This window comes from Alternaria infectoria, assembly GCF_024043175.1.
Source record: "Alternaria infectoria strain BMP 0036 chromosome Unknown scaffold_19, whole genome shotgun sequence".
Classification (NCBI taxonomy): Eukaryota; Fungi; Ascomycota; class Dothideomycetes; order Pleosporales; family Pleosporaceae; genus Alternaria; species Alternaria infectoria.
In genome coordinates, this window is record NW_026250708.1 from 106336 (window position 1) to 127126 (window position 20791).

General features: G+C 54.0%; 7 protein-coding genes across 7 annotated transcripts; 4 read left to right on the plus strand and 3 right to left on the minus strand.

Moving 5' to 3' along the window:
• Window positions 1-1489: 1489 nt before the first annotated feature.
• Window positions 1490-2575, plus strand: J4E92_008789 (uncharacterized protein; the record flags this gene model as incomplete). Its single annotated transcript, XM_051500140.1, has 1 exon — window positions 1490-2575. The coding sequence occupies one exon, from the start codon at window positions 1490-1492 to the stop codon at window positions 2573-2575; it is 1086 nt and encodes a 361-aa protein (XP_051349528.1).
• A 1480-nt stretch (window positions 2576-4055) lies between these two features.
• On the plus strand, window positions 4056-5648 carry J4E92_008790 (uncharacterized protein; the record flags this gene model as incomplete). The annotated part of the gene is made up of 3 exons (XM_051500141.1): window positions 4056-4063; window positions 4255-5463; window positions 5513-5648. 3 exons carry the CDS (start codon window positions 4056-4058, stop codon window positions 5646-5648), a joined length of 1353 nt encoding a protein of 450 aa, XP_051349529.1.
• A 1653-nt stretch (window positions 5649-7301) lies between these two features.
• On the minus strand, window positions 7302-9315 carry J4E92_008791 (uncharacterized protein; the record flags this gene model as incomplete). Its single annotated transcript, XM_051500142.1, has 2 exons — window positions 7302-9048; window positions 9308-9315. The coding sequence occupies 2 exons, from the start codon at window positions 9313-9315 to the stop codon at window positions 7302-7304; spliced, it is 1755 nt and encodes a 584-aa protein (XP_051349530.1).
• Window positions 9316-9553: 238 nt separating this feature from the next.
• Window positions 9554-11476, minus strand: J4E92_008792 (putative NRPS-like protein biosynthetic cluster; the record flags this gene model as incomplete). Its single annotated transcript, XM_051500143.1, has 4 exons — window positions 9554-9885; window positions 9943-10649; window positions 10696-10990; window positions 11038-11476. 4 exons carry the CDS (start codon window positions 11474-11476, stop codon window positions 9554-9556), a joined length of 1773 nt encoding a protein of 590 aa, XP_051349531.1.
• Window positions 11477-13066: 1590 nt separating this feature from the next.
• Window positions 13067-14449, minus strand: J4E92_008793 (uncharacterized protein; the record flags this gene model as incomplete). Its single annotated transcript, XM_051500144.1, has 2 exons — window positions 13067-13435; window positions 13490-14449. 2 exons carry the CDS (start codon window positions 14447-14449, stop codon window positions 13067-13069), a joined length of 1329 nt encoding a protein of 442 aa, XP_051349532.1.
• Window positions 14450-15085: 636 nt separating this feature from the next.
• J4E92_008794 (uncharacterized protein) lies at window positions 15086-16327 on the plus strand (the record flags this gene model as incomplete). Its single annotated transcript, XM_051500145.1, has 1 exon — window positions 15086-16327. The coding sequence occupies one exon, from the start codon at window positions 15086-15088 to the stop codon at window positions 16325-16327; it is 1242 nt and encodes a 413-aa protein (XP_051349533.1).
• Window positions 16328-16708: 381 nt separating this feature from the next.
• Window positions 16709-20751, plus strand: J4E92_008795 (uncharacterized protein; the record flags this gene model as incomplete). The annotated part of the gene is made up of 3 exons (XM_051500146.1): window positions 16709-17657; window positions 17710-17946; window positions 18002-20751. The coding sequence occupies 3 exons, from the start codon at window positions 16709-16711 to the stop codon at window positions 20749-20751; spliced, it is 3936 nt and encodes a 1311-aa protein (XP_051349534.1).
• Between the last annotated feature and the right edge of the window lie 40 nt (window positions 20752-20791).

Genomic DNA, 20791 nt, shown 5'->3' on the forward strand with positions numbered 1-20791 from the left:
AGACGCAAAACGTGGCCATGTCCCCGTCAACGAAGCTGGGCATCGTCTAGACTACCATATGGGGCTTCCTTCTCCCGCCGAAAGACAAGCATACGCAGAGAAATTCGGAAGTGGCGCCCCGCCTTGCAGATTGTTTCACCTCGGGAAAGGAAAATGCCGCTTTGGTAGCAACTGTTCCTTCGATCACTCTGAAATTAGTAGCCAGATCTACAAGGTGGTTAGATATATGACAAAGAGGAACCCTTGCGCGATGGGCAGTGATTGCCATCGTGCAGACTGCATGTATGGACATGTCTGTCAGGATGCGAAGTGTCTCAGTGACGAACTCGACTCCTGCAGCATGAGGAAGTTTCATGGGGTGAGTTTCGGGCCTGTGATGTGGGTACCTGACGATTTTGCTCCACGAATTCCCGCCGGTGGTGCAACAGGGGTCCTAGCTGAGGAAGGAGAGGGTGCGACTGTGGAGTCTTCCTGGTACTGAGAAGTCATGATACCTATGATAGCATAGGTACGGAGCTTTGGACCCAGTCTGCCCTGGCGGAAGTAGACCATCGTCTACTATGTAGCCTACAATGTCTTTGAATGAACACGTTCAGACAATACGAATGCGATGTAGATATCCTGCCTATATGTCCTACTCGCAGCCGACAAATCGTAATCTCGCAACGCGCTTTGTGAAACATACAATCATCTCGCCGACAAGCAATCACAAGTTCCAGGCTTCTATCTCCAATTTCCCTTTGTTGGGTCCCGAGTAAGCTTTGACACACTGACTTAGAGGTAGAGCATAATCCTTCACACAGATTGCTGCCTAAGGGCCACACACTCCTCCTTTCGTTGCACCTGCGTATAAAACCCCTGTCTGTAACACTGCTTCTCAAACTATGATCAGTCGCTTTGTACTCAACCCCTAGACCCAGCGGCAAAATGTCACAGCACTCAAGTCGCCAGGAAGCTTCAAATGCGGTCGAAGAAGCAGTAAGTTCGTCTCATACAAGGTTAATGTATGGAAATACTGACAATGTAAGGACTTGATCTCGGCCACGATCAACGAGTATATCGCCGAGAAGCGCCGCGCATGCGCCACATTCCACGCGAAGACGGTCGGGTTCAAGGTGTCTCCGCGAAAGATCCAACAAGTTTCTTCCGGCTACTATAGCTTCGTTGGTACAAGCCCAGGAACCCCTCGCGTCAAGATACGCTATGATCTATCGTTGTCGAACAAGTCAGACATAGCAGACATATCTCCTCTAGCATGTGTCCAGGTCCGCGGGCGCCGTAGCTGGCGTCCTCTACATGATTGGGTTGAGGTTCGGTGCAAATGTAAGGGCTTTAGCAACGAGACCGGGCTTGTACGTGCGACGTGAACGTTACTCGAATACCAGGCTGACACGACTCTCAGCTCGTTGACTACCGTATGTTACAGGACCGTCTCCTCGAGTTGCGCAAGATCGACTTCGATATATGGAGGAAGACCTCGATTGCCGACATGTCCTTGGAGTCACTTCAAGACGGATCCTTCTTCGCGCTCCATAGTTCTGAAGAAGCTGGCATGACAAACAAGCTACAGATACGCCGAAGACCTTCTTTGGTTCTTGCATGCGGTCCAGTAGCAAACCTATTGAGCGACCTCGAGATTGGGCTCTCAGATCAATGGAATTCTTTCGAGCACTGGCTCAAGGGAAAGCTCGCGACACTACCCCCACGTGCCTTCGACAACAACCAGCAATGCTGGTGGCAGGCGAATGGGCGAGCCTTTAGGATATTGAACTTGCCTTTCGAACTTCGCTCGATGATATACGGACATGTCATCGGGTACTACCTATGGCCACGTGAGGAGTTGGACTCTAGCCAAAACCCGCGAAAGGCTACCTTGAGAGTCTTCGGCTATCCACACTACAAAATGTATAGTGAGCGTTGGCGGACCTTCGCTCGTACCACTCAGTACACCTTCGACCCGGCAGGAAACACAACTCCTGGAAATATGCCCATACAATTTGTGTGTAAGCAGGTGAGAGCGGAGATCCGTAACTCTGTCACAACGTCGACGGTTCCACATTTTGGTGATCTCTGGACGCTTACGAATGCTATTGATCCTTTCCAAGGCAAATGGCTCCGTCGCATCTCCCTTGGTTTTCCCAATTCTATTTACTTCATGTTCCTAGGGTTCAGCGACCAGCGCCTCATGGTGTCACCCGACGAGCCTCCGATCCACGTGCTTAAAAACATCCCGACGCTAGCCCATCTTCATCTCCATTTTCAAGTACCTACACCCTCGCGGATACATACGGTGGCTAATCGACGTCGCGTCATCTCTCAAGACCCTTGGACTCCCTCGCTACGGGACTATCGCGCCAACCTGATCTCCTGTCAAAAGACTCTCTTGGATTGGTTCTTCACTCTCGCGCTGGAAGCTCTTCGAGGTATTCCATCTGTGTCTATGTCTGGGCATGTGAAGCATAGCACGCGTAACAAGTGGGAGGCAATTCTGTACGATGAGCGCAATGGTACGCTCCATGATCTTTCTGTCGAGAGACAAGTCATCATATCAGATTACTTACAGCGACCTTTGTAAGTCACCTTCATTACTCTGTCGTTGTGCTGCTGCTGGTAGCACGAGTTCTGACTATCCCTTACCAGCCCTCCTGTATGCTTCTGCAAGCGGCCATGCCACTGGTGGAAGGAATTCGGTCCACCTCCCCTCGGCAGGAAAGCCAATTTCGAGTTCTCATGGCAACAAAATGCAGGCTATTTGGATTACGATCCCAAAGTACACGATCGGTTCGTATGCGAAGATTGAGACTCGTGGGAGCTTTGGGATGAGAGACGTTGAAGGACGATGGGAAATAAGGCTATGACGCGCACGGTACAAAGACGCAGCAACCTGGTTGTGCTGTAGGCTAGATAGTCTGAAGAGACCAGCAGCAGAACACCGTCGAAAGGCGTATCGACAGGCTGGATATCGTGATGCTGGGCTGTCAGACTTGGTGTCGTAAGCTCGGCGTTCTAGTCTTCTCGTGGCGGCTTCCCCTTATTTTCCCCGCATCGCACTAGTGACGTAGCGCGAAATAGCGTGGCTCGGCAGTTACACAAGTCGTCAAACCTCACTCACGATCACCAAACCATCACTCTTTCGATCAAATTCCCGTGCGGTCAGCTTAACCCTCGCTTGAACTTGCGCAGCGTGGCTGAGCGTGCTCGAAAGACATTTGCCGCCCACTTCATCCGCTGCCGCTCGATCCCGGAACCTGGGTCGAGATCACAGCGCTGCGAACATGGGTATGTATCGGCGTACCGGGGCTAAACAGAGGCTAATACGCGATCAAGGCTCATGACTGGACAGCGCGCGCTGATATATGCCGTAGATGATGTGTTACGAACGATGAGACGGCACGCAGGTCCTTCACGTGTGGAAGATGCGGAGAACCTGGCTGTTGGAAATCAGGCTGGGCGATAAGTAGCCAGACGCTCAGCGGAGGATCGGCCGGCCGTTGTCTACACATTTTAGTAACCTTTTGTCTTGGATTCTGCTCCGACTACAATTGCCGGATCACGAGAGGTGCTCACGGTGCTATCCTGCCGACATCTTCACGCGCTCCATGGCAAGCCACGTCTGACTTGCACTCCGGCTGGTTTTCGAAGTCGAATCGCAATAGCACCGACATTCCAGATTGAGTCAGAATAGGCCCGCGAAGTGCGCCTTTTCGTACAACACGCGATACAAGTACCTCGCTGCATCCTTGGTCTGAGCACAACCATTGCCTCTCACACATCAGTTGCTTTGATCACGATGGAGGCACACGACTATAACGAAGATGTAAGTTTCCAAGACGATTGATACCGCCCAGTGCTAAAAGATGCAGGAACGCCGGCAGCTCGAAGCCGAGCTCCACACAGAGATCCTTCCCGGCACGGAGGTCATGGCAGATGTAGGCTCCCACCACTTCGTCAAAGGAGCGCACCGCCAAGTTCTCGTTCCACAACCCAGCGATGATCCCAACGATCCTCTCAATTGGAGTACCGGTTGGAAGATGGCATGCATCATCGCGGCATCAATGGCCACGTTCACGCAAGGATTTGGTCCATTGGCTCTAGCACCGATGTTTCCAGCACTGATAGAAGCTTTCAACACCGATTTGGCCGGAGCAGTTCAATTCACCGGTGTTTGCATCTTGGTACTGGGATTTAGCAACTTCATCTGGTGAGTACCATCAGATCATGATACAGAAGCCAAAGACTAATGGGTAATGATAGGGTTCCAATCAGTACATCTTTCGGACGTCGCCCGGTTTATCTCGCATCCCAACTCATCAACTTCGGTACCTCGATATGGCGCGCCAAGGCCAACTCCTACAACTCCTTCATGGGCGCATGCATCCTCAATGGCATCGGCGCTGGACCGGCCGAGACCATCATGCCCGAGATCATCGCCGACATCTTCTTCTTGCACGACCGTGGGAAGTGGAACACTCTTTACTGGGTAGTCTACATGGGCTCGCTGATGGTCGGTCCCATCGTGTCTGGATCAATGACTGAGACGGTCGGCTGGCGCAGCTTCTGGTGGCTCAATACCGGCATCCTCGGCCTCTCGTTCTTGATGGTGGTCTTTATGTTCCCAGAAACAAGGTTCAAGCGCGCGTTGCCCGAGCACTTGGGACAGAAGAAACCCAGTTCACTAGAAGAGAAGACACGAGCGACTACCCAGGAAGATATCAACCACTCCGACAGCGAGAAAGAGACAAATCCAATCCAGCACATCAATACAGCTAACTCCGTCCTGCCAAACACGGCGGGCCTAGAGATGTCCGAGACAGCTCAGCGAGACCCCTTTCTTGGCCGCGGCAAACCTGGCAAATGGCAGTGGAAGATCTTCCAACCAAACGCCCATCCGTTCCGTTCCATCTTTCTCGACCTTTGGATTCCCTGGAAACTGTTCGCTTTCCCCATCGTCGAATTCGCCGCTTTCGTCGTCAGTTGGTCATGCTCCAGCTTCCTCACCATCAACCTCACACAAAGCCAAGTCCTCGCCCTACCTCCCTACAACATGAAGCCAATGACGGTCGGATTTACCAACTTTGCTATCATGATTGGGGCATTCATTGGACTCTTCACTGCTGGTCCGCTCAGCGATTGGGTTTCTGCAAGGAGCACCAGGAAGAATAACGGTATTCGTGAGCCAGAGATGCGGTTACCAGCTATGATACCCTATGTCGTCATCATGTTTATCGGTAACATCGTCGTCGCGATAGGCTATGAGCGCAAGTGGCCCTGGGAAGCCATCATCGTCATTGGCTACACATGCGCTGGTATACAAGTTGCAGCGCTCCCAGGCATCGTCAGTACATATGCTGTTGACTCGTACAAGCCCGTTGCAGGCTCGTTATTCGTCGCCATCACCGTCAACAAGAATCTTTGGGGCTACGGGTTTGGCAAGTTCATCACGCCGTGGAGTGAAGAGGTTGGGTAAGACGCGTAAATCTGACCATGAAGAAGCATTGGCTAACTGTAGTAGATTTATCTCGCCCATTATGACAAACGCGGCTCTTGTTACGCTCTGGTGCTCGTTCGGTATTCTCTTTTGGTGGAAGGGCAAGACGTTCCGTCGCTGGAGCAAGAACAGCAGCGTTCACCGACTAGGCGCTTTGTAGCGCGCAGCGCACCTTTTTACCTGCAAGTCTTCCTGGCAGCACCTGCTCTACTCATAGCTCTCAGCCTGAAATCACCTGCGATCCTCGACCCTTACTCATCTTCCTTCTCCCTCGCTCTCTTACTCCCAGGTTGCGCACTCTTCTTCACATCATCAGCAATCCACTCCGACTCATCCGCCTTGCCCTCCAACTCCTCCCACCCATGCACCTCCATCTCCTCCAGCATCTCGTTATTTTGCCTCAACCACTGCCAATGCAGTAGAACCTGCCACACCCTCTCCAGCAGCGCGATACCACTCAACCCCGCCACCTCTTCATCGCTCAACAGCAGATAATCGTCCAAAGCCGTAACATGATGCTTCATCCTCGCTATCACACCATGCGTCCCATACCCTCCCGCTGGCGCCGCAATCACCGTCGCAATGATATTAGGCAGCCGCGCCCTTCTATGCGGAAACCTCGCAGGGAAAGACACTGGGACTGGATCAGGCGCTGGCACCCCCGTTGGCGGCGGCACCGAAGCAACCGCAACAGGCATCTCGCGACCCGTCGCCCCATGCTCCATCTTCCACTCGCGCAACATATCATACCGCAGCACCAACCGCATAGCAAGCTGTTTCTTCCTATCATAAAGCCTAGCCATAAGCGCCCTATTCTGCACAATTCCCTCCGGCAACAACGTCCGCGTGACCAGGAAAAGTAGCTCCTCACATAGATACCGGAAACGACCTTGGGGGCGGTCTTCAAGCAAGCTGAACAGAGCAGGCCAATCCGTCTTGTTATCCACGGGCCGGAGTAAAGTGTCGATGAGCGGATGTAATCCTTTCGTTCCAAGATTACTGTGAACTCGCCCCCAGACTTGTATCGCATCCAACCCCGCCTCCAGCGTGCCTGCAAACGGACTCGGGATTGTGGGCGCGAAGTGGTAGTGTGCGGATAATTTCGCGGCTGCTGCTTCTTTCCGCGCGGATTTTCCTGGTGTGTCTTGTTCGAGTAGCGAGGAGGGTGCGTCGCTGACGGTGCTGTTGGCGCGGACGCCGCGCCCGCTTCGAGTGGGTGGCGGTGGGGGCGTGGGACGCGGTGTGTGGAAGGAGGCTTGGGAGTCGGAGAGGATGCTTTGTGCGCGGTCGACGCGTTGGAAGCTGCGGCCGCGGGCGCGGTTTGGTGTTGCCATTTTGGGTGCGCGGAAGGAGTGGACTGGACTGGACTGGACTGGACGGCAAGAGCGAGGGAGTGTGGAGGTGGTGGTCGGGGACGGTAGGGTAAGATTCGTGTAGAGATTTTAAGTATATGAAATGTTGTGTGTAAGTGAGAGTGCGCGTTGTTATTGGTATGACGTGTGTGATTGTGGTGGATCGGGTGGAGGTGAGCTTGGAAGGGCAGTGAAAGAGGATACGATACTTTCTGTCATGGTGGTAAGAGGCAAGTGCATGTTTGCGAGGTGATTGGAGTGGCTTGCTACCCTCTCCTAAGCCATTGGATCCTCTGCAGAAGTTTGACACAAAAAGCGTTACCTGCACTCATGCTTAGGTTTGTGCCAGTCTACATAGCAGACACCATGACGCAACAACATGGTGATACCTTGAAATAGGTTCTTCGATGCAAAGAGTAACTTTACCGTACTCGCCACCTGAGACTACTCGCATCAACCACTCAACCCTTAATCGCCTGCTGTTGCATCTTCTCACCACTCTCATTCGCAGGCCCGAGACCCATCTTCGCAGGCCCACAAAGCTGCACACCATCCTTACTAAACCTGCTCCCATGAACCGGGCAATCCCAACTCTTCTCAGTCGAATTCCAGCAAACCACGCCCTTCAGATGCGGGCATAGGGCGGAGAACTTGTGGACCTGACCACCTTCATCCTTGTACACAGCGAGCGGGTTGGTGGGGTTGGTATTGAGAACACCGCCCTCACCGGGTACGAGGTCTTCAATGTCTTTGATATCCGACTGAGCGAAGCGCTTGTACTGGGCGTTGATCTGGAGGTCGTGGCTGATCATGCTGGTTGCGGACTTTGCGATGGAAGCTAGACGCTTGGGATCGTAGGCGGAGATCCAGGAGTTGGGTTGTTCGGTGATGGAGTCTGCGATGAGCTTTCCGGCGAGGACGCCGTGGGTCAGTCCGTTGCCAGAGTCACCGGTGATGATGTAGATGTGCTTGTTTCCTTGGTTCTTGCCGATGAACGCCATGTGGTCGACCGGCTCGAAGACCTGACCACTCCACTTGTAATCGATTGTGGTTGCTTGCGGGAAGCGGGCGCGGGTCCATTCCTCAAGCTCTTTGAAGGGTGCGACGGTGTCGGCTTGGCCAACTTTGTGGTCACCTCCACCCACGACCATGTAGTCGTCCTTCTCGTCGCACTCGGTGAGACGTATGTACTTGTAGATTTCGGCCGAATCGTAGATCAGGGCGTCTTCGACTGAACCTTTGGGTACGCGGATAGCGATACAATATGTGCGGAAGTATTCCTCCTCGGCGATGACTGACAGCTTCTGAAGCGGGACGCAAGTGGCTTCGACGGCATCAGCACACTTGATGGTGTTTCCGTCAGCTGTCTTGACGTAGACATCCTTGTGGCCCATGCCCATGATCTCTACGCCCTTCTCCTGCACGTCGATGCATCGGGTGTTGGTGTAGCACGAGAAGTTGGACTGCTGCTTGAGGAAGTCGAGCACACCGACAACGTACTTGGTGGGATGGAACGTCGCCTGCTGTGGGTATATGACGGCATCGCTTTGATCAATGCTGCCTTCCCATCCCTTGAGCTTGAAACCCTCCTTGTATTCTGTGGGAATACCAAGTGCCTTCGCCTTGTCGCCGTCTTCGATGAGAGTCTTGATGTCGCTCGCGTGGTCTTTTGAGTCTTTGGGGTATTGCGAGAAGTCGTAGCCGGGAAGATGGCGGTACTCGCACTCGATGCCCAGCTGCTTGGAGATCTCGCCGACGCGGTTGAGCGCCCAGGTGTGTGATTCGGCGGCCGCCTTCGCGCCCTTGTCCCCGTGCTTCTTCGCAATCGCAGTATAGCCGTCGTCTAGGTCGTTGGCGAGATGGCCGCTGGTACGTCCAGTTTCACCTGAAAGTACCTCTCGGCCTTCGATCAAGACGACGTTCAGGCCACGGGTGACGAGCTCGTAGGCAACTGAGACACCAGAGATACCAGCACCGACAATGCAGACGTCCGTCTCGAGGTCCTTGTCAAGCTTGGGGAACTTGGGGATGCTCTTGTACGGCAGGTGGTGGATCCAGACGGGATCCGTCTCTCCGCTCGTGTACATGAAGTGCTCTGGGCTTGAGGTTTTGGCCGTAGCTACTGCCGCGTCGCCGCTTATGGTCGCCATGTTCGCTCGTTGTCCTGCGAAAGCGTATTTCGGTGTCTGCTGTAGGCGGGGCGCAGGTCTGCTATATGAAGCTAGACGTATGGAGGAGATTCGTGTGACGTTTCGTAGGAGAGAGGTACGGAGGAGACGAGGGGCAGACAGCGACATGTCTTAACGGCAGGTGCAAGGAGCGCGTGTGCTGAACACGTGGAGGTACAAGGTGTTGTATATGCCTAAACAGTCAATTATCATGACGGGTTCATGTAATAGCTTGCGCATCATTGGCCAGGTGCGTCGCGTGAGCCAAAACAAAGCATTGGCAATGGTGTAGCATTGACGGTGCCATGACGTCTATTGTGCGACTCCGAGGAGCGTCAAGCTGTGGACGACAGACACGAGACCCAGCAGGGGAAAGAGTCTGAAGAAGAACTATAAAATGATTCAGGAAGTTGGTAATGTGTATACAGCTGAAGAGAAGCAATTGCGCAAAGACGATGATGAAGTCGCGATAAGAGCAGTGATGTTTGCGCGAAACCATGACACGCTAAATTTCATCCGCGGCACGTCAGCACGTGACATAGTGCTTACCTCCCCTCCGCGGGCTTCAACAAACCCTCCGCAACATCCTTCAACACGAACTTCTTGATCTTACCGCTACCCGTCAACGGTACTTCGGCATCGCAGTCCTCCCCCAGCCAGAAGATATGCACAGGCGCCTTATGCCTGCCCAGCACCTTCCGTACCCAGCCCTGCACCTCAGCCAAATCTGGTTTATCCGTGTTGGGCTCGTGTAGGAGGAAGGCAGCGGGCACTTCAACATAGCGAGGGTGTGAGACGCCGACAACGATGGCGCGGGCGATGGATGGGTGTGCGACGACACGTTCTTCGATCTCGAGAGGGTAGATGTTTTCGCCTCCTAGCATCTCATTAGTACGCAGGCTTCAAGGGTTGTGCGACGGAAGGAGACACGTACCTCGGATGATGATATCCTTAAACCGTCCGGTGATGGTACAGTAACCATCCACATCTAGAACCGCCTCATCACCAGTATGTAGCCAAGGCTCGCCATACTCGTCGCGAACGATGAGCTCCGCCGTCTTCTCAGCATTCTCCCAGTATCCGCGGCAGACCTGATATCCAGCGACGCAGAGTTCGCCTCTGACGCCGATGGGTACGACGCGATCCTGATGGTCCACGATCTTGACGCGCGCATGTGGTAACACCGTTCCGACAGTAGTCAACCGCGCATGCAGCGAGTCAGTCGTGTGTGCGTTGAACACCGTAGGACTGGCCTCCGTCAATCCATACGAGGACGTGAAGTCCGACATGTTGAGCTCGTTGACCATGCGCTCCATCAGCCACTTCGGGACTGGACTTCCTGCGACGATGCCTGTCCTCAGATCGCTCGTCCAGCCTTCCGGCCGTGGTACGTCCATTATTGATTCCATCATAGCTGGTACACCGTGTAGGGCTGTGCATCGCTCCGCATCGATAGCGCGCATGCAAGCGACTGGATCGAATTGTTCGGCTGGGAAGACAATCTTCGCACCGTGTGTGAGGCAAGCGAGGAGACCGAGGGTAAGACCGAAGCAGTGGAAGAGAGGTGGTGGGCAGCAGAGGGTGTCGCTTGGTGTGAGGTCCATGCGGTCGCCGATGAAGCGGGAGTTGTTGATGAGGTTGCTGGTCAAGTCAGTACAGCACTAGGTGATGCAGGGACTCAACTTACTGGTGCGTCAACATGGCAGCCTTCGGGTTACCGGTACTCCCGCTCGTGAACTGCAGGTTTGCGACATCGTAGGGACTTATTATGCCGTCGAAGATATCTAAGATATGCTCGGGAATGTATTGGGCTTCTTCGATGAGAGAAGAGTAGGAAATGAAGCTGTCGTGTTGGCCGCGTATCAGGCACACGGTCTTGAGGTCTGGTAGTGTGGAGCTGATATCGCTTTGGCTGAGCTTCTCAAGCAATGGCCCGTTGTCGAAGCGTGCGATCGTGGGTGTTGTAAACAGTATTCTACATTCTACCATGGTCAGTCTTTCTTCCATGACATACGTCAGGTCAACTTACTGGTATGCTTCAGCGCATACTCCATCTCCGTCGCCGTATACGTATTGTTGAGCGTAACGCAGATACCCCCCACTCTCGCGCACGCGAAGAAGAGCGCAATGTACTTCTCGCAATTCCCGCTCATGATTCCTATTCTATCTCTCGGTCGCACTCCCTCCTTCAACAGAGCTCTGGCGAGTAAACTTGACTCCTCCCATAGCTTCTTGTACGTCCATCGCGCACCTGTCCACGGTATGACGACGGCTTCATTGTCTGGATAGCACTCGACCTGCCGCTGGAGTAGTTGCGAAAGTGTTAGTTGGAGTAGTGGTGGATCCAATGGTCCTGCGACGATTGAGAGGTTGGGATATGGAGGCAGGATGTAAGGGTCGATTTGAAGTAGTGTTTGGTTCAGACGCTGTAAAGCGTCATTCCGCGATTGGTCGTATATTTCCCCCATTTCGATGTGTGTATGTCGCTCCCTCACAGGAAGCGTCTCGAAGTACTGTGGTCGAATGCGGAAAGCGATCCGAATGCTACCTCCAAACTACGAGTTCGCAACGGAGGGTATAAGTTGGCGCCTAAGCTGATGGAAGGCGTAGAATGAAAACGATAAAGAAGCAATAGTATACAACACCACCCAAAGGCAATCAATCACTCGACGATGCACTTTGTTGGTAGCAACTTCGACCATAGCGATAACAACAGCTCAATGACGGAACTTCGCCGATGCCTCGGATCTAATCTCACAAACAAGGCACCCCCATCTCGCCCTCCAAACAGTCCGTCTCCGGAGCCCTCGAAACGACGCGTCTGTGGGCCATCCCTCACGTCTTCGATCGCCTACCCACGCCATCGCCGGCCTCTCGCTCAGCCCTGCTCCTTCCGGACGCAACGCCGCAGGCCAGTCTAACAGTGCACCATCAAGTGATGGGCAGAATTTTCCTTCCTCACAGCAGGCAAAGATCGTCGCTCGAAGTCGCATCGCCCCCGTGGGTGTAGTTCGTTCCCATTGCATGTTGGGACCGATGACAGCAAGCGGCGAAGCCACCATTGTCGGGGTAGTGGACCGACAGGGGTCGGGCGCTCGATCTTGATCTGATAAGATTAAACGGACCACCTAGGATTACTGTACAGCGGCTGCGACATCGGTGGGCCTTGGGCCCTCGTAAAGGCGCATTGATGCAAGCAAATTTTTATCAGATCAAAAGAATTTTTTATCAGATGGAAAGTACGAGTAAGGCGTCCGTCCGGCATGGGGCGCTGCCACGCTGCATCAATGTGGAGAGAGTGTGGGAAGCATGCTCTAGCGTCTTGTATCCGGCTGGGCAATAACCTCCAGCGGATCGATCAGATAATTTACTGGCCTGCCCCATCAGGCGCCCAGGTGTCATGCCGGTGCATCTGATAATTTTTCATCCACATCCACATCGACCATCGGTGCGTAGCGATCTACCAGTTCGAGAAACGTATGCGACCAGGGCCTGTGCATGTCGCTGCAGTGCCGTTATTACGTGTTGCATCCACACCACCATCTCCACAAAGTGACCGTCATCCGAGGCGTGCGTGAAAATGCGGTCGAAGACATGCCGCCGTTCCACTCGCGGTGCGCACTGGCTTGGGCGCTATGCACCGACGGATCAGATAAAAACATTGCGGCTAATTATCAGATCCGCGTGCTGCAGCGAGGAAGACCGGGGTGTGAACGCTGTGATTGGTTGGAGGGGACGTGAGGTCATGTCATATGTGACGTGCGTGTCGTCGGTTAGCGTGGGATATACGAACGGCCGGATGAATGTAATGTCGTACAACGGGTGTAAGTTTGGCTTGTGAAAAGCGATGCGGAAGCTGTCTAATGCACATCACAATGTTTGCGGCCGTCTCCAGGCGAAACCCGGGTTGCGGTATTTGGGGACGGAAGCTAGTTCCGAACGTGATCGGAAAGGGAAATGGCTCACGCATTTGAGTTGGAAGATGGACATGTGGTATTTACATTAATGAAAAGTCGGTATAGCTACATGGTATCGAGAAAGGAGCGCATAATGCTAAATCACAGTTTCGCTTTCGCGCCTGCATCCAGGCTTGGGCGAACCTTTTTCTCGCCGTCCCATGTGAATGGACTCAGCGTGAAGAACTTCTCCCGGTTGACCATCATCAGCGCACTGCGCTTGTGAGGAAGGTCCATGAGCTTCTCAACGTGGAAGCCGTGGGCGAAGTCATATGCTAGCACCGTGCTACTCGTTGCTGCTGGTTCGCCGACCAGGTTCCAGGTGCGCGGCTCATCGAGGAACATGTAGTGCATTAGACCGGACCACCACGCTGAGACACGATACGGTCCTCTGAACCGGACGTCTCCGACGAGTGAGTGCCTTCCGCGGTCATAGGGCGAGGATTGGTAGTGGGCGCCCATGTGATCCTCCTGTGACATGTATTAGTTCAATGCTACAATGGATCGAACGAGATCTTGACTTACCATCGCCCAATAAACCTCAAAGTACGCGAATAGTATGTCGTCGAAGGCAGCGAACATGGTGAGGACGTGGGGGTCCTCATGCAGCTTTCGGAGGTATTCACGGTGCTGATCCAGGGTACCGGTTTCGTTCCATCCCGCAGCGACACGTGGGTCGTTTTGCCACTTGTTGAAAAGGCGGAGATGCTCGTCATTGGTGTAGTCGAGAGCCACCATCGTGAAGTGCTCCTTCAGATGTGGTACCCATCGGCTATAGATGATCGAGCCCGGCTCGGGTTTTGGCTCACGAACTGGATGCTGCGTGTGTCGGGGGAGAGCGGGGAACTGTGTTGATGGCGCATTTTGAAACGGAAAAGGAGGATATCGCCTATCGATCGGCTTCCCTGCGGCGTCGAGGTGTGGTGCCCAGACTGGACGAGCACCGAATGGAGATGCCGCGCCCTGCCAGAATGTTCCTCGGAAGAGGAGATGGCCATCATGAGGCGCCGATGTGTTGGAAGCCTTGGGATGCGAATGGAAGAGACCAGTGGCGTATAGCTCTTGAGCTAGTGCCTGAGAGTCCTTCCCTGACAATAGCACGCGGAAGTTCTCAACTAGGGGATGCAGCGAGACCAACGCGTAGGCGATGAGCCAGAGCTGCGGGACAGATGGACGATCTTGGGTCCACGTAACTGTCACATATGGAGATCTTCGAGTGCGTGCCCAAGAACTGTTATCTCCCATCGGCGGTACAGCATCTTGGCTCAAAGTCGCAACGTCGCTGAACGTAACGGTCTCGTTATGGAGAGTTGTGGGTGGAGCGATCCCTTTGCCGGTATCGCCTTGTGACGAGAGCTGAACTTGATAGCTAGCTGACTGGCCTTTAGGTGCCACGTTCGCGACAGTATATGCCGTAAGGTATGGGTGAGGAAGCTTGAGAACGAGCGGTTCCTGCGCGGTATCTGGCTTAGCTTGCTGCGCCATGGCGATGAACAATGACTGAGAATGAAGAAGAAGAAACTGAAAATACAGTCGAGCATGCGACAGCAATGGACGAGAAGCTATAACCCGGATGCTTGAAGTCTCTCGAGATGCTCAGGAATACGATGCGTGAATGTTTAACCGAGGTCGTTCCCAATATCCGGTATAGCTTAGGCCACTGCATTACGCAGGCTTAGGTGGATTTGTTACCCATTCTCCGGCAAGGAAAACAGGTCACAGGGTTGTGGTCAAGAGGTGGCGTGAGGAAAGCTCCGATTTGGTGGCTGATCCACCCCATGTGGGCCGTAGTCTAGCTTCCACAAACCCATGCAGGTCGGCGTCAGTGGACGAAAATGCATCGCGCATTCTGTACCGGCGACGCTAACCATTGGTGACATCGTTGTTTCGAGCGTGGGCATCGATATACCTGATGATGGCCAGTGCGCAGGGCCTGCAAATTGTGCCTGAGCTGTGCAATCGTGTTATGTCGGTGTAGTACTATATCTCTTAGCGCTGAAACACATTCTTGCTGTACAAACCAAGAAAGCGACAATCGATACTTGCTTCAAATCGACCAAACAGTCCTCCAAGATGACTTCGACTGAGAGGAGAGCAAGCGACGCAGCGACTGCCGCACCCATGGCGGATTCATCGCCATACTACGACCTTGTCTGTGTCGGCTTTGGCGCAGCTCAACTCGCCACAGCCATCGCCAATCGCGAATCTAAGACGCCGTCCAAGATGCTTTTCGTCGAGCAGAAGAAATCCTTCTCCTGGGGATCGACATCCAACATCTCGAGAACGCGAATGGAGAGCCCCTTCATGTACGACCTGGCGACCCTGCGCAACCCAAGGACTGCTTTCAGCTATGTCAACTATCTGCTCGCTCGTAAACGTCTCATCGAGTTCTCAAACTCGGATCGTCTCAACCCTCTACGAGAAGAGTTTGAGGACTACATGAGGTGGTCCGCCGAGCACTTCAAAGACGAAGTTCGCTATAGCAGCGAAGTCGTTGGTGTAGCGCCCGAGGTTGAGGCAGATGCTGTGCAAAGCTGGAAGGTGGCCGTCAAGGACAGCGCAGGCAAGACATACGTGGTGCGGGCGAGGAGTCTTGTCGCACCCTCCCCATCAAGAGCGAGCAGTCCGGCTGCGCAGCCATTACCGACTGTTGACTTCCTGTCCGGGCAGCGGATTATCTCCATGGACGAGTACCCCAGCAGGCGTAACGAACTGCGAGGCGCCAACGAGCCACGGATCAACGTGTCTCTTGTTGGCTCAGGCGAGAAGACTGCCGAGGTGCTGGACGATCTCCTGACGTGCTCGCGTCTGGGAAACATTACCGTCGTGACAGAGGACGAATCGCTGGCCCCTTTGACGGTTCTCGACGACGCGAAGCCGTCGCAACCCCAACTTTGCTCCATCTGGGCCAACCCGACTAGCGCGCAGCCAGCTTCCGTCACGGAAGCGTCAGAGCTCATCCAGACGATTTACATGCGCGCGTACGAGAAGCTAGTCCAGTCCAAGGGCGAGTTCAGACTGCGCGTCATCATTGGGAAGGACGCTGCTGCCGCGTGCTCACAGTCCGACTTCATCATCAGGGATACGGCAGCAAGTCCGCTTTCGAACACAGCGTTGTTCCAGGGCATTGATTCGCTCATCCTAGGCTGCCGGCCAAAGGGAGAGAGCCTGGAGGAAGTGCAGTTCAAGCGTGGCGCCGTCGCGGAGGGCTGCCGGCTGTGGCTGGTGTCCTCAAAGTCAGAGGGCGGACGTGCATTGGCCAAGGACATTGCCTTGATGGCTGGCGAGATCGTGCGCAAGGCAGCGACAGGGTCATCTGAAGTACGGGATGGCGCCGGACTACAGGTCCAGGCTAGGATATAGAGCGGGATGATGGTGCGCAGCTGTGGGTTCTGGGTTCCAAGGTTTAGGCGCTAGATGGTGCAGAATTTTATCTAATCTGATGCAACTTGAGCACAGACCCAATGCAAGTGACTCGGTGACACGTCCTGAAGCCTCCACACACGAACCACACCGGCCCACACTACTTTCCACCACGCATCCTTCTTCACGTGACGCTATGCCTCTTCACGCTGTGCTAGCAGTTGACCCTGCTGCTGCACCATGTCGATCTTGGCCATCGCCTCCTGGCGCGGCCATAGCGCCCGGGGGGTGAACCTCATGCAGGCGTCTTCGCGCAGCTTCACCACTGCATACGGCGCGAGATACTCCTTCTTGAGCTCCTAACCACGTCTCGCAGGCTCAATGCCGTTCAGTAAGCCCTCTGGGGCCTCTATCAGGCGTTTCTTTGGTTTCCTACACCTCCTCTTCTACGCAGACCCGACATGGCTCGACAAGATACTGGTCTTCGTGGGCGCAATAGCTGCCATTGCAGCAGGAGTGCCATTCCCACTCATCGGAATCGTCTTCGGTCAATTGGTCGATGAGATCAATGTTGCGACATGCAACAACCGCGAAGGTAGCTCTAACGGATCTGAAGAAGCCAACATCACGCCCAAGATCCTGCTGCTCGTCTACATTGCTTGTGGCACTTTCACTTGCATCTACACGCACCTTGTATGCTGGAACTTGGCATCACAGCGCCTAGCTCAGCGCATCCGAGACCGTTACCTCCGAAACCTGCTGCGACAGGACATGGCCTTCTTTGACAACCTACAGGCCGGAGAAGTGTCTTCTCGACTCAACGGCGACATCCAGTCAATCGAGAGTGGTACTGGCGAAAAGGTTGGCGTGGCACTGACTTGCCTCTCCTTTTGTGTCACGGCCTACATCGTTGGCTTCATCAAGAATGCCGAGATCGCTGGCATGCTCGTCTCTTTAATCCCTGCATTCTTGCTCATGGCTGTGGTTGGCGGTCACTTTTTTGGCAAGTATGCTGCCAAGGTCGGCGATTGCTTTGGGTCCGCTAGCGCCATCGCGTCTGAAGCTCTCAGTCATGTAGGCCTCGTGCATGCGCTGGGTGCAAATGCCAGGCTCGAGGCAAAGTTTGAGGGCCATCTGAGCGATGCTCGTGAGGCAGGTGTCAAGAAGGCCACGACCGCTGCGGTTCAGGCTGGTTTGCTCTACTTCATCGCCTTCTCGGCCAGCGCCTTAGGTTACTGGCAGGGTAGTCGCAGAATCGCAGACTCTCTCGAGGGCAAAGGCAGTGCGACTATCGGAGAGATCTACACCGTCACGTTCATTCTGCTCGATGGTCAGTATCTTACCGATCGTTTGAGTCTTCCGATGCTAACCTCCAATACTAGGTGCCATCGTTCTCAGTCAGATCGCGCCGATGTTGCCATTGTTTGGCGGGGCGATATCAGCTTTCGAGCGCTTACGCAAGGACATCGAGACTCAACCCACCATCGACAACACCTCATCATCCGCAGAGAAGCCTACTCATGTTGATGGGACGGTTGAGTTCCGCAACGTCGCGTTCACGTATAGTTCGAGGCCTGATCATCCCGTGCTGAACGGTATTTCCTTGACATGCGAAGCCGGTACGTCACCTGCATGGAACGAAATGGAAGTACATATGCTGACCATCTAACTCAGGTAAACTGACTGCTATCGTGGGTCTTTCCGGAAGCGGCAAGTCTACAGTCGCTAGTCTTATCAGCCGATTTTACGATCCGGAATCTGGCGATGTACTTCTGGACGGCCGCAACGTCAAAGACATCAACATCAAGTCTCTCCGCGGTTTCATCAGTCTCGTCCAGCAAGAACCATCACTTCTTGATCGCTCCATCTTGGAGAACATTGCTCTTGGTCTCGTCAACAGCCCGCCTCATGCCCATCTCGAGAGGACGCTGCTGAGCGGAATCCTCGCTCAAGTTGCGGAAGACGTCAGGGGTGGTCAGGATCTTGCTACAGTCGCCGAGAAGGCTGGTCCTCAAGTTGTAGAGATCGTTCAACTTGTGAAAGATGCTGCAGACCTCGCCGATGTTGCTATCTTCATCGATCGCCTGGAGTTCGGGTTCGCGACCTCGGTTGGCTCGAGTGGCAGTCTCGTCAGTGGTGGACAGAAGCAGCGTATTGCTCTCGCCCGAGCTCTGGTCCGCGACCCTCGTATACTGATCCTCGACGAAGCCACCGCTGCTCTAGATTCAGCTAGTGAGCAGCGCATCCAAGCTGCTATTGAACGGGCTTCCCGCGGCCGGACAGTGATCTCGATTGCTCATCGACTGTCCACTATCAGAGCTGCAGCGAAGATCATCGTCATGAAGAAGGGTGACATCATCGAACAAGGAACCCACGATCAACTCATGGACTTGGAAGGGTCATACGCAGACATGGTTCACCTCCAAAGCGTCAAATCTGACGACGGTGCGACCAGCTCAAGAACCAGTCTGGACTCCCGCGATGCCGATTCTATCACCAATGAGAAGTTGGCTCTGAGTGCGCAGGAGCCCGACGCTGTACCGGCGAATGACACCCAGGCGTCGGAAGCTATCGAGCACACTAAGGGTGTCGTCATTGCGGGCTCTATCAGAAAGACAATGCTTCCATTGACGCGACCGTACCTGCTCCTCGTGATACTGGCTTTCTTGGCAGCACTGGTAGTAGGTGGCCAGTACTGCGGATCGGGTCTCCTGTTCGGCAACATCATGGGCACCATGTCTCCATGCAACACGCCCGAGTACGTTCGATCTAGAGGTGAACTCCTCTCTGGAATGTGGTTCATGCTTGCCTGCGTCGCCTTCCTGGCCAATTTTACCAGTTGGGCATCGTTTGGTCTCTTGTCGGAACGATTAATCTACAAGGTCCGCAACCTGTCTCTACACACGCTACTCCAACAGCCACTACAATGGCACGAGTCTGAATCAAGAAGCCCGACTGTGCTCCTCGAATTCATCACTAAGGATGGCCAATCGTTAGCGGGCTTCAGCGGCTCCATCATTGGCACACTCTTCTCCGTCGTTGTCAACTTCATCGCCGCCATCATACTCTCCCACATTCTGGCATGGAGAATCGCAATCGTCTGTCTCGTCGTCGTGCCACTTCTCTTGGGCGCCGGTTTTATGCAGTTGCGTGCTATTGGTAAATTTGCCGCAAAGCACGCTGGAGCTTTCAGCTCTTCTATCGGTGTTACCATCGAAGCTGTCTCTAACATCAAGACTGTGCATGCACTTTCTATCGAAGAGGAGATCATTTCAACTTACAGGCGATCGCTGAAGGCTCCACGCAAGGAGATGGTGAAGCAGAGCTTCAAGACCAACGTCTGGTTGGCCGTCGCCAACTCGTGTGGTACATTCATTTACGCTTTCGCCTACTGGTGGGGCACTAGGAACATCATCGAAGGCAGGTATACCCAAACTGAGTTCTTCGTCATCCTTATCGCCATGCTTGTCTCCGCACAGCTATGGGGCCAGCTGTTCACGCTTGCACCTGAGATCTCCAAGGCCAAGAGTGCCATGTCGCGCATTTGCGGACTAATCGAATTGGGCAAAGATACACCTGATACGGATCGCCGCAATGACTCTAGTCTCTCGGAAAAGAACCAGGACGATGTCGAGGCCCTGGCTGAATCGCCAATACCAGCTACCACGCAAGGTGGTGCTAGGGTTGTGTTCCGAGACGTGGGCTTTTCGTATCCAGCACGTCCTGGTGTGCCGGTTTTGACATCTCTTTCCTTGACCATCCAGCCCGGCCAATTCTGCGCTTTGGTCGGACCATCTGGTGCAGGTAAGAGTACTGTTCTGGCCCTTCTTGAACGATTTTACTCTCCCTCCTCCGGTAGCATCTCCATCAACGGTCTCGATATCTCTCGGCATCATGGCGCGTCATTCCGCTATGACATCGCATATGTACCACAAGAGAACATTCTCTTCCAAGGAAGCATCAAGTTCAACATCGGATTAGGAGCAAGACCTGGGCACACACCATCCGACGAAGAGATTCAAGAAGCCTGCAAGTTGGCGAACATACACGACACCATCATCGATCTTCCCCAAGGCTATGACACGGAGTGTGGCTCCAAGGGCAACCAGTTATCTGGCGGTCAGCGTCAACGTTTGTCCATTGCTCGAGCACTTGTGCGTAAGCCCAAGTTGCTGCTGCTGGACGAGAGTACGAGCGCATTGGATGCGGAGAGTGAGAAGGCCTTGGAGCAAGGCCTCGAACGGGCCGTCAAGGGCCACGGTGTGACCGTCATCGCGATCGCGCATCGACTGAGGACGATTGCTAGGGCTGATGTGATCTTCTTGGTTGAGGCAGGTAAAGTAGTGGACCAAGGACGTCACGAAGAATTGGTACAGCGCAGTGAGAGCTACCGAGTTAACGCTCTTCATCAGATGCTTGGATAGATTTGTTCGTAATATGTATCTTTATATCGCCTTCCACCAT